Source organism: Polypterus senegalus, unplaced genomic scaffold, assembly GCF_016835505.1.
Source record: "Polypterus senegalus isolate Bchr_013 unplaced genomic scaffold, ASM1683550v1 scaffold_5023, whole genome shotgun sequence".
NCBI lineage: Eukaryota > Metazoa > Chordata > Cladistia > Polypteriformes > Polypteridae > Polypterus > Polypterus senegalus.
Window position 1 is genome coordinate 16,752 of NW_024377025.1, and position 12,635 is coordinate 29,386.

The 12,635-nt window shown below is 44.5% G+C and overlaps 1 protein-coding gene across 2 annotated transcripts in view; it reads left to right on the forward strand.

Moving 5' to 3' along the window:
* ttn.1 (titin, tandem duplicate 1) overlaps positions 1-12,635 on the forward strand; it is a 136,560-nt gene that overhangs the window by 15,606 nt on the left and 108,319 nt on the right. The window contains exons 21-32 of one of the 2 annotated variants that reach the window (XM_039742386.1): positions 4-303; positions 386-688; positions 2,481-2,668; positions 3,431-3,545; positions 4,755-5,039; positions 7,670-7,821; positions 7,914-8,061; positions 8,148-8,325; positions 8,641-8,762; positions 8,866-9,153; positions 11,679-11,975; positions 12,199-12,385. In XM_039742386.1, the coding sequence (XP_039598320.1) occupies positions 4-303; positions 386-688; positions 2,481-2,668; positions 3,431-3,545; positions 4,755-5,039; positions 7,670-7,821; positions 7,914-8,061; positions 8,148-8,325; positions 8,641-8,762; positions 8,866-9,153; positions 11,679-11,975; positions 12,199-12,385 (2,563 nt within the window). Of the gene's footprint in view, positions 1-3; positions 304-385; positions 689-2,480; positions 2,669-3,430; positions 3,546-4,754; positions 5,040-7,632; positions 7,822-7,913; positions 8,062-8,147; positions 8,326-8,640; positions 8,763-8,865; positions 9,154-11,678; positions 11,976-12,198; positions 12,386-12,635 lie in introns of those variants that run through there. The other variant, XM_039742387.1, reaches the window with a different exon arrangement.

The window sequence follows — 12,635 nt, forward strand, 5'->3', positions numbered from 1 at the left end:
CAGATGTTCCTGGACCCGTTCAGAACCTCAATGTCATTGACACTAGCGATGGGGAGGTGAGCCTTGCCTGGGAGGACCCTGAAAGTGATGGAGGCAGCAAGATTATTGCTTATGTCATTGAACGACGTGACATCAAGCGCAAGAGCTGGATCCTAGTGACCGATCGTGCCGACTCCACTGAGTTCACAGTTTCTGGCCTCCAGAAGGGCGTGGAGTATTTGTTCCGTGTCAGTGCCAGAAACAGAGTGGGACCTGGAGAACCTGTGGAAACCACTGATCCTGTAGAGGCCAAGAATAAGTTTGGTATGTATTGACCACTAGTAAGAGGAGAGAAATCCTTACTGAGGGGGCAATGAATAATACCGTGTCTACTACTCTATTTCAGATGTTCCTGATCCTCCACTGAACGTCATGGTTGGTAATGTCAACAAATTTGGTGCCACCGTCACATGGGAGCCTCCTGAGTTTGATGGTGGCTCTGAAATCACTGCCTACATTGTCGAGCTGCGTGACAGAACCTCAGTCAGATGGGAAACGGCCACAGTGACCAAGCCAGAAGACCTAAGTGCTACAGTTAATGATGTTGTGGAGAACAAGGAATACATCTTCCGTGTGAGGGCTGAGAACAGAGCTGGAGTGGGCAAGCCAAGCGCAGCCACCAATCCAGTGAAGATTATGGATCCAATTGGTTAGTAAAATATCCTGATACATTTGAGGCAGTTAAGTTTAAGGGGAGGTTAACTGGCTCTGGCATGAAACCCAATTTCTGTACAGCTTTGTGGTGGTTTTATCGCGTGTCTAGTATTTGTTCTGTGAGACAAAAACAGAACAGCTAATTAGAAAGATTTGAGATTTTGTAAGTCTGTACATGTGAAAGTTTTAATTGCATAAATATCTAAATGTAAGAACAATGACATGAAGTTTCTTAAAGTAGGCTAGATATCCATTCAGGTGCTTACTAATTTAGGCAAAGGCCAGGCTTTCAGATCTGCAGAGAAATGCTAGGCTGACATACCAGTGGCAGGAAAGGAGAAAACAGACTGAGCTGAGTTCTTGGGTTTGTTCAAGACTTCCTTACATCACAATAAGTTTAACAGCCATTTTCTGGTTTTACCCTGGTTAGCAAGTTGCTCCCGGTTTTGTTGTGGTGGAGTCCTAGGGTGACCCTGTTCTCCTCATTTTACTCTTTATTATGTAGAGACAGTTCTGGGTCTATGGTAACCTGATACAATTTCCCAAACTTGTTATGGGTTGACCTACTCTTGTAAATTAAACTAACGCACACAGACCCTATCCACTTAAGCACTGTTTATGAGTGATGTCTGCATAGCCTATCATTCATCTGTACTCCAAAGTACCAGCTTCAGTGTGAACATCACATGAGTTTCCATGAATATAACCTAACCTAATCTAAGACTCCCTGAGAATAACCTTGACACATGGAGACTGATACATCTTGGTTAAAGCCACTTGCCAACCAAGGATATTTTACTCCCAATGTAAGGTCCACTTCTTTTGGGGTGCCCCTCTCATCCTACTAGCGTTATAGGAAAAGCTAACAGAAATATCCTCTACAACAGGTGTCCTATAACAACTTAACACATGCACACTCATCCAAACATACTGTAAACCATGGTTACCCAAAATCCTGCCAACTATGCCAAGTGTCTTGTTGTGGTACGGTTCTAGGGTGACCCTATTCTCCTCTTTAAACTTTAGCATAAAGTAGACATTAAGAAAATGTCTCAAATCCCATAGTCTCATTTGTTACAATACCTTTTATATCCATGACTTCGGGCAACAAGGTAGAGTACCAGAATGTGCAGGAGAGAATGGAAAATGTTAATTCATTATGTAGTATAGATAATATGCCCAAAATATAAGCACAATGCCAACGTGAGTGTTGGTTAAAATAATGCAGTCTCATAATAGGCTACCAGGTGGCTATCTGTCTTATTTGTCTCTGGTCTGGCTTGGTCTTTCTCCAATGTAGGCCAGCTTGAATATATGGCCACTGAGAGAAATGGACTCCACAGGATGGAAGATAGAAGGCCTGTAACCTGCTAGCTGCCACTTGTTGTAGCACTGTTGCTCCTAAATCACAGCCCCCTTTCTGCTGCAGTCCAGTTGCCACCTGCTCATGTCATATCCGGCTTGTATTCAAGACCTCACAGTAGACAAATGCTGACAGTTTCATTAGTGTAGAAGACATCTGAAAGCGAGTCCATCATATGTCATGGTGCATTTATCCCAAATCACTTAACTTGCCATTGCTCACATTTTACAAATACAGAAGCAGTGGAGTTGTGCATTCAGGGGGTTTTAGGACAGAGTCGACTAAGAAAAGCGTTATATGTTAACTACTTGTTTTCTTTGGAAATTAAGGTCTGTGTGCCTAGAGGGTATCTGTAAATGTTGTTCAAAGCCCAGACTGGCATGTCATTCATTTTTTTTTTTTTTGTGGTCTCAATTTATTTTAGACAAGCCAAGCCCACCTCTCAACTTTAACTACTCAAACCAGACCAGATCCTCTGTGGAGCTCACCTGGGAGACACCACTGAGCGACGGAGGCAGTCAAATCACAGGCTACATCATTGAACGATGTGAGGAGGGAACTGATAAATGGCTGAGATGCAACGCCAGACTTTGTCCCGATCTTACATACAAGGTAGGCTTCACGTCTCCTCCATTCCACACGATAGGCTTAGTGCTGTTATGGTTGGGGTTCTGTCTCTAATTTTTGTTTTACGTTCCTATGTTTCTGTGGACCCGCACCATAAAACATCTCAGTTTGCAGATTTGCACTGTGGTGACCCTGCAAGGTTTGGCTCAGGAGCGGTCCTCTTACAGCGTGAGCTAGTAGGAGAACTTCGAGTCTCGGTTGTGCAGGGACTGAGAGTCGAGAATTCTGGTGTGAGTCCACAGCAGTACAGTTCCCTAGTAACCTATTTACATTTCTGTGTTTTCTATTATGAGTTTTTTAAGTCACTGAATTCATCATTTTCATTTACTTTTACTTTCAATATCATTCTTTCAAGTTTTATATTTACAAATTATATCGAATCTTTATGTACATATTTTATGGAAATGTTGGTACAATATTGCTTTGTGAGAATAGAAAGGTGTGCGCGGCGCAATGGTATACAGATATAAAGGTCAGGGCTGTGCACTTCTTGGTTATCCGAGATTGAGGATCCAAACAAAAATGTTGCTGTTTTCCGATAGTTGTTTCTCTGACTTTAGAATATTATCACATTGTTTTTTTGAGTTCATTTTTTGGTTAGTGATTTTTTTCCGACTTAAAGGTTTCATTATTCAGTAACGCACTTGGCTTGGTTTTAGACTTTGCCTCATCTCTTTGGTCCTTTTTCTATCTTTGCTACTAAACATGATTTAGCAGCACATTTATTTCCTGATGTTGTCTTTTCAGGTCACTGGCCTTAAACACGGAGCGAAATACCTCTACCGGGTTTCTGCAGAGAATGCGGCGGGAGTTTCAGACCCAACAGAAGTACTGGGACCCCTGACAGCAGATGACCCACATGGTAATGAAAGAAACAAAAAAAAATAAGAGTTACTGTGGACATCTACTGCTGTTATTGTCTTTCCAGAAGGATGTAAAGAGTTCATTTCTTATCATTTCATTGGCACTTTCACTCCACGTATCCTGATGAAGGTCACAGTAGCAACATACTGAGCTGAGTTGACCAGGCTATGTTATCCTCAATCATTTCTCTCAACACCTCCAGGGGAATACCAAGATTCTCCTTGGCAGCTGAAAGAAGTAGACCATCCTATGTTTCCCGAGTCTGTCTCTTGGTCTTTCCCAGTGGGCCACCTCCTGTGAGACATGCTAAATACACGCCCAAACTGCCCCAAATGATTCTTCTCAATAGAAGAAAAAGCAACCTTTGCACACTGAGCTCCTCACCCTGTCATCCGGAGAGAGCCCGGGAACCTCATTTCCGCTGCTTGTACTCACAATCTCACTCTTTTAGTTGCTACCCACAGCTTGTGACATAATGTTGTATATGTGTGGCGGCACAGTGGCTTATAGTGTTACCTCTCCGCTGAAGAGCCCTGGTTTTCCCATCCTATGTTCCCATTCCCATTCGTTTTTCGCCGAGTACTTCAGTTCTTCTCCCAAATCCTGGAAACACACATGTTGCTTTAATTGGTGCTTCTAAATTAGTGTGAGTGCACCCTACAATGGACTGACACCCCATCCGGAGTTGGTTCCTGCTTGGTAGCCTCGCTGTGGCTCCTGCAACCATGAACTGGGTATTGTGAATTCCAAAACGAACGAATGAATGAAATATATACACAGTATAATATGCATGCAGTCCAGGCCAGAGGTCACTGAAGAAGAACAATGGCCTACAAGCTTGTATTTCACAGTCACCATATGTAAGCCCTTGCGACTTTCAGTTAAATGTTACGTGTGAATAGCTGGTTAGTGGAAAGAGCCTTGATAGCAGCAGTCATGTCAGTCATGTCAGTTATTATCACAGAGCTGTTTTAATGTCCTGCGGTGGGCTGGCACCCTGCCCAGGGTTTGTTTCCTGCCTTGCGCCCTGTGCTGGCTTGGATTGGCTCCAGCTGACCCCCGTGGCCTTATAGTTAGGATATAGCGGGTTGGATAATGGATGGATGGATGTTTTAATGTCTTAGTTTAGCTTGTGCCTGTCAACATATAAAATGGTGGACTGGATTCTTAGACTCATCTTGTTTACATTTCTTTTTACATCTTTTAGTGGCACCTACTTTGGACTTGAGCGCATTCAAAGATGGCCTTGAGGTCATCGTTCCACAGCCTCTCAAGATCCGAATCCCAATTACCGGCTATCCTATCCCAACGGCCAAGTGGTCTTTTGAAGGAAAAGATCTGGAAGCTGGGGAACGAGTCAAGATGGATACCAAAGCTACATACACTGAACTGATCATCACCCCAAGTGAGCGCCCAGACAAGGGTGTCTACACCATACAGCTGGAAAACCCAGTGACGAGCGTCTCGGGAGAAATCAACGTCAATGTCATCGGTATGTGATGCTCTGTTTTAGTACCTGGAAGTCACTGTGGGATTTATTTATTGTATTTTTAAACTAAGATGTGAGTTTGAGGGACACAGGAAACCCAAATAAGAAATGCGAGTATTCAGCTTAAAGTGTGGGTGGAGGATTGTGCTTGCCATTGAAGTGTCATTATGTGTGTCAGAAGAAGGGCAGGAGGCTAATGGCGGGACGCCTTTCACTTAACTAAATGAAGGACTAAATACAGTGGACTGATGCTGACTCAACGGGTCTTTTTGACCCCTGGACGTCACATTTTCCACTCCGAGCGTATATGACATCGATTGACCGTCCTAACCTGAGGTACTGATGATCCCAAGTTTAAGAACAGATGACAATGAGGATTTCTTATGGGTTTTGAACAAAAACTGCCTTAATGTTTTCGAGTCAAAGGTGGGTCAAAACTGACCTGAAAGACATGGCAAGGAAAACATTTTGAGAAACTGTACAAATTATGGGATCTTTAAATATTTCATTACTGTCTGTTAATAGGGGGTAAGGAGGTTAAAGTCACAGATGAAATTTAGGGCACCTTTACTGATTTCAAGCCTAAAAACCAGGCCAGATTTGACCCAAAGACAGTGTAAGTGTTAAATAATTACCTGAAAAGCTACAAATGACATTTCCAAGTTAGACAGTGATATTCTCTTTACAATATGGAAGACTCTGAGCCCCAGTAAACTAAATAGTTTATTGAAAATATTCGCTAGAAGTAACACCGAAAGGTTTACTATATTAACTACCACAAAAGGGGAATCGTTAATCAGGGAAAAATGAGATGTCATAAATTGAGGAAAACCAAACGTCTACATTTACAATTATTAAAGCTGTTATACTGACTCGGAGAGGCAGTGAGGATTTGATGTGAGAACCAGCAGAAAACTGTCATGAAAGCAAAGCCAGAAAAGGAACCGATCAGATCGTGAAAAATGAAACTCTGTAACCAGACTCGAAAACCAAAAGACAGAAGCCAAGTTCAAAACACCTGGGGACAAGTACTCAGAGAGTTTTATTATCATTAATAACTAAGGGGCTTTGTCCCCTGCTTGGTTCGCGAGCCCTCAACCGGAGCACGCCACACGCCAGCCACTTCACGTCTCTGCCGCTCACATTGTGAACGGGGTGGCTGAACGCATGCTTTGGAGATGCCGACGGATCACCTGCTTGCTTACTGCTCCTCCTGCCGTGCTGCGTGTTCTGCTTCTCGTGCTGCGTGGCAATCATTTCAAAGTCTGTCCAGATGTTCTCGCTTCACTTGAAGTTTGCTCACTGCTTTGTCCTGCGGGATGTCAAAGTGTCTCTCGCGGGACGTCCGGGCTGATTATTACTTTCCTTATTTTCTGAATTTGCACATAGATTATTATTGTTCTCTTGTGCATCCTTTTTTGCCTTCTTTTCTCTCCATCGCTTTCATGTCTGTTTTCTTCTTTGCTTAGTCATGCCATTTAGACCATATAACATTTTTAAGAGCTGGGAGGACATGAAGCGTGTCTGCCAAAAGCATTCCAATAAATGAGAGGTTAGATGTCTGTGAACTTTTTTAAAATTGTTTGTAGGATGGGATGTACAAAAGTCATCGTCTCACAGGTCTTGCTTCCTAAGTTTGTAATGTCTAGTCTCGCGTGACGTCAAAGTGTCTCTCCGAGATGATCACGTCTCGACCCAAGATTTTTTTATATAATAGATAGATGATAGTTCTTCACATTTATATAGCGCTTTTCTCACCACTCCAAATGTTTGTTTTTGCTCAATTCATCCGTCAGTCTGGGATATGGAAGCAATGCATCTGCAGTAAATACGGCCGCGTCAAAGTCGTCACACACGCTGCTCTCACCGGAGAATTCTAGGAAGGAATGCCAAGGAAATGCCCAGCGCACCGCCTCCAGAACCACAGTGCCAGAGCAAATTAAACAAATTTAAAATGGCATTGTGGCAAAAAAACCCAAAAATCGTTCTAAACTTTTTAATATTGCTTTTACATGGAGAACTGATATATCTGGATTCTGTGACCCAGTAAAAAACACCCAAATCGACGTATACCTCATTTAAATATGTCCAGGGAAAGTACAAAAAAAATAAAATAACTCTAATTAAAACAGAAATTTACAAAAAAGAAGGAATTGTCAAAGCCAAATTTCAAATAAATAATAATCAGATTAAAAGAAAAAATCAAAAACGTAATTAAAGTGTATCTCGATAGCGTCACGCTTTACCTTATATATTCAGTAAATATAAAAGAATCGATGAACCTCTGAGGAGGAGAAATTGAGTGTCCACCCCAGTGCCCTAGCGGCAGACTGGCGGTGCCTTAAATGGGGGGCTCAGCTGGCAGAATCTGCCAAAGCTTTATGCCCCCTTCGTTTGGGCTCAACAAAAAGAGGAAAAGACAACAGGCTGAAATAAAAAGAACGATTCTGAAGAAAATTTTAAATAATTATAGAAATAATTAACAAAAAGTCAAAAAATCCCAACTTCGTTAAAAAAATGAACAAATCATTTTAGAAAGAAAATGAAAAGCACGTAGATAACAATAACGGAGCCCCACTGAGAAGCTGACGACAACGTCCGTTTGGCTCAGATGTCTCCTTTGCTCTTTTCAGCCGTCCCAAGTGCACCGAGAGACTTCAAAGTGGCTGAAATAGGCAGAAACTCAGTCCACCTGATGTGGGAAGCTCCAGAAAACGATGGCGGCAGTCCTTTGACAGGATATCTGCTTGAGAAGCGAGAGGCCAACCGCAAGACCTGGGTGAAGGTACACTCCACTTTGATTGCTTTTGCTCTTTTGTTCCTTGAGGAGAAGGAATGAAACAAATGATCCTCATGCCCCGTGCTTTTTATTTTCAGGTGATCGGCGGAGTGTATGATCAGGAATTCACCGTCATGGATCTTGTCCAAGGAAAAGAGTATCTGTTCAAGGTGTCGGCTTGCAACAAGTGTGGTGTAGGGGAGCCAGCACTCATCGATGACCCAGTTAACGTGTCTGTGCCAGCCAGTAAGTGCCCCGCCGAACTTGTAGAATCTCATTTATCACAACTGCTAGCTTTCCCATGGCTCACTGGCCCTTGTTTTATTCTGCAGCTGTACCAGATCCTCCTGAAAATGTCAAATGGAGAGACAAATCGGCAAGTGGCATCTTCCTTACCTGGGACCCACCAAAATACGATGGAGGCTCTCGTGTCAAGAGCTACATTGTGGAGAAGTGCCAGCGTGGCTCAGATAAATGGGAGTTGTGTGGAGATCCAGTCCCAGATACCAAGTGAGTGTCCTGGCCAAAGCAAGTAAGCCCCTTGGGCTGCACCCTTTGGTTTGGGTCTTTAGCAGCACATTGGCAGGCTTGGGTCTGACCTGCGCTTTGCACCGATTCTGTCGTTCCATCTTCAACTCATTTGGTTGAGTTGCTCCTTTTAAAGGGTGCTAGGCAGGATGGGTGGATTACGTTTACAGAGCAGCTCCCCATAACGTCGAGTGCTCTTTAAACTGGGTGCTTTGTAATGCGCTGTGTGAACTAAATACGCACCAATCAGGGAAATTGTTTTGGTCTCACATCTGTCTCCATGTCACCGTTTTGCAGGATGGCAGTCACTGGCCTGAAGGAGGGCGAGTGGTACGCATACCGAGTGAAAGCTGTCAACAGGCAGGGAGCCGGCCTGCCCAGCAAACCTACAGATGAGATTCAAGCTGTGGATGCCATTGGTGCGTAACACCCAGAGATGATGACATTTTTTGCCTTTAGTCACACTGAGTTATGAAATCTTTACTAATCTTTTTCATTTTGGTTTCATTTTTCTCAAAACAGAATCTCCGGAGATCATGCTGGATGTTAAGCTCCTTGCAGGTCTGACCGTTAAAGCAGGAACCAAAATTGAATTGCCTGCCATGGTGAAAGGCAAACCAGAACCAAAGATCACTTGGACAAAGGCAGACCTCGTCCTCAAGGCGGACGACAGAATTAAGATTGAGAGCAAGCCTGGCCAGTCCACTGTCACCATTGCGGACACAAAGAGAGGAGACAGCGGCACCTACATCATCGAGGCGGTCAACTCCAGCGGGCGGGCAACTGCAACCGTTGACGTTAACATTTTGGGTAAGTGATGGATTTGCTTTGCCTTTTTTGTAAGCATTTTTAGCTTTGGAGTGAGTAGCTTCAGGCTCTGTATGCACATACTGTGTCATGAGGCTTTACCCTCCTTGGACCACAGTCAGTAGGTATTGACCTTGGCTGACCGTGAGCACCCCACAAGCACTGCCATCAGTCATCCGGCCATAACAATCTGACCCTGATCAAAGTCACTCTGTCTTCACACCTGCCCATACCTTGTGCATTCAACTCATCGACTACAAGTACAAAATGTCAGCTTCCCGTCTAGGAGGTGCCTGACCTTGACATGCGCCGTTGTTTTGAGGTAGTCAGTGTCATTCACTTCATTGTTGTTGCTGCCCGATATATCTAAAGAAAGCTTGTCTGGGGCACATAGCTGACACCAGGCTGTCCACATGACCCTGTAGTAGTTTGGAACTGAGATGGGCACAGTGATGAGTGAGAGACAACAACCCGCACCCTAAATGTGCACAAGGAACAAAAGCACAGGTGGCACTGCTGCCACTGGCGAGGTGTGAACATTGAAAGTCTTGGCCAAGGCTATTTCTCTGCATAAACAAGTTAAGCGATTAGGGTGTACCATCCAACTGAGTGCCCCCAACTCACAGAGAGAAGAGGGGTTAATAGGGATGGGGCCCTAAAATACATATGCTGATTATGACCCCCGAAAGGGCAAAACCAGCCCTGCCACAAATGCTCTGGAGATTAAAAGTGAGAGCCTGAGAGCTTCACAGAACCTGAAGTTCTCTTTTTATTTGCCTGTCTTCACTAAGCTCCAAACTTTTATATTCTATATTGCCCCCATGTAGTAATCTGGATAACCCCCAGGTCACCCAATACCTTGCCTGTAAGTGTAGACGGATATTTCTACGAAAGCTAACAGATAATGGACCCAGCGATTACCTGACACTGTGGCCACCCATAAATAATTCAAGGATACTACAGTACATGCACGAAAATGATCAACATGAAAATGACATGAATCCATTTTGAATAAACACAGCACTTACCTTGAGCTGGCAATTCTTTATAAAACTGCAGGCCTGGCAGCAGAGAAATGATGTTCTCTATGAGGGATAAACTGGCATCCCAGTCAGGATGGATCCTGCTCCCTTGTTTAACCTTCCACGTCTGGATGTGGACAGCAGCAATTACACTGGAGCTGGCATCCCACCAGAACCAGTGACACACCCTGGTTGGGCTTAAGACTGTGGAAGGACAGAGCATTGAGTGACTGACTGCTGCTGCCCTCCATACACTGACTGGCAAGGTCCAATATGGGAATTCTGCTCCCATGGGGCTGCCCTGTTGGGTTATGTGGGGGCAGCCAGGTGAAGCTGTTGGGTATTGAATGCACAAGGTCTGGTCTGTTCCTGTTCGACCAGGAAGCGCTTCCCGGAGTTGATTAATTGAGCAGCGGAAGTACCCCCAAGGTCGTCTTCTTCTTCTTCTTTTGGCTGCTCCTGTTAGGGGTCACCACAGCGGATCATCTTGTTCCATATGTTTCTGTCCTCGTCATCTTGCTCTGTCACACCCATCACCTGCATGTCCTCTCTCACCACATCCATAAACCTTCTCTTAGGCCTTCCTCTTCTCCTCTTACCTGGCAGCTCTATCCTTAGCACCCTTCTCCCAGTATACCCAGCATCTCTCCTCTGCACATGTCCAAACCAATGCAATCTTGCTGCTCTGACTTTGTCTCCCCACCGTCCAACTTGACCTGACCCTCTAATGTCCTTTATTTCTAATCCTGTCCATCCTCGTCACACCCAATGCCAATCTTAGCATCTTTAACTCTGCCACCTCCAGCTCTGTCTCCTGCTTTCTGGTCAGTGCCACCATCTCCAGCCCACATAACATAGCTGGTCTCACTACCATCTTGTAGACCTTCCCTTTGACTCTTGCTGATACCCGTCTGTCACAAATCACTCCTGTCACTCTCCCCCTACCACTCCACCCTGCCTGCACTCTCTTCTTCTCCTCTCTTCCACTCTCCCCGTTACTCTGTACTGTTGAGCTGAAGTATTTAAACTCCTCCACCTTCACCAACTCTACTCCCTGCATCCTCACCATTCCATTCACCTCCCTCTCATTCACACACACATGTATTATGTCTTGGTGGTCCTACTGAACCTTCATTCCACTCCTCTCCAGAGCAGATCCACTTGGCCCAGGGAGTCAGAGTCAGGTTTAGCTTACCTGGGTGGTGTGGAGATGTTCAAGAAAGGAAAGGGATTATCGGTTACTTCTGGAAGGTGAATGGCCTTAAAGGTGCTTGGAAATAAGTTATTTGTGCAATTAAGGACTTCATTTTAACTTGAGACTGTGACTGTAGCAATAGTGTCAAGGATTTGGGGCTCTGGTGCTCCCCCTAGTGGCCACATCTCTAATATTAAAATGCACTAAAATGTTAATGGGGTTCTTAATGTCCTTCCATTTGATTTCTTTTCCCTGATGTTTCTGCCAGTTTAACAATAGCTGATCTCTTTCCTTTTTATTTATATTGACAGACAAACCCGGTCCTCCTGCTGCATTCGACATCACCGATATTACAAACGAGTCTTGCTTCCTGACATGGAACCCTCCCAGAGATGACGGCGGATCCAAGGTGACAAACTACATTGTTGAAAGGCGGGTAGCGGAGAGCGAGGTTTGGCACAAGTTGTCCTCTACCATCAAGGAGACCACCTACAAGGCGGTTAACCTGACCCCTCTCAAGGAGTACATTTTCAGGGTGTTTGCAGAAAACATGTACGGCATTGGAGAGCCCGCTCAACACACGCCCATCGTGGCCAAGTACTCCTTTGGTGAGTAAAATGGGAACATTTTCTGTTAAAGTTAAAACTTGACAACATGGTGGCCTGGAACTTGGCTCTGTCCAGCTTTCAGTTAGGCCTCACTATGTTCATAAGTAGTCTAATTTGACATTAACATAAGGCCTTGTGATTGATGGACGACCATTTTATGGCTTATGCTATCAGGACAGGATGCTTGAGCAAATGTGTAGTAACATAAATGTGTTCTCCTCAGAACCCCCTGGACCTCCTATACGAGTGCAACCATCAGACATTGCCAAGGATGCGGTGACCCTGTCTTGGCAGGAGCCTAATGAGGATGGTGGCAGCCCCATCACTGGATACTGGGTTGAAAGATTTGATCCTGAACTTGACAAATGGATTCGCTGTAACAAGGTTCCAGTGACAGACACAACATACAGGTAAGTCTAAATGACCCATCACATCTACGTGGCTCTACCTGAAGCTTCAAAGATGAGCTGCCATGAACTCCAAACTCTAGACAAGGGAACGCACTTTAATTGAGCAGGAATGTTGAACTACATCTCCGCAAAGCTTCATTCCCGGCAAGTCAACGTTGTACTCAAAAACTTGACAAATAAGAACATTAGAACACTTGAGACGAGAACAAGCCATTCAGCCCAACAAAGCTCGCCAGTCCTGTCCACTTAT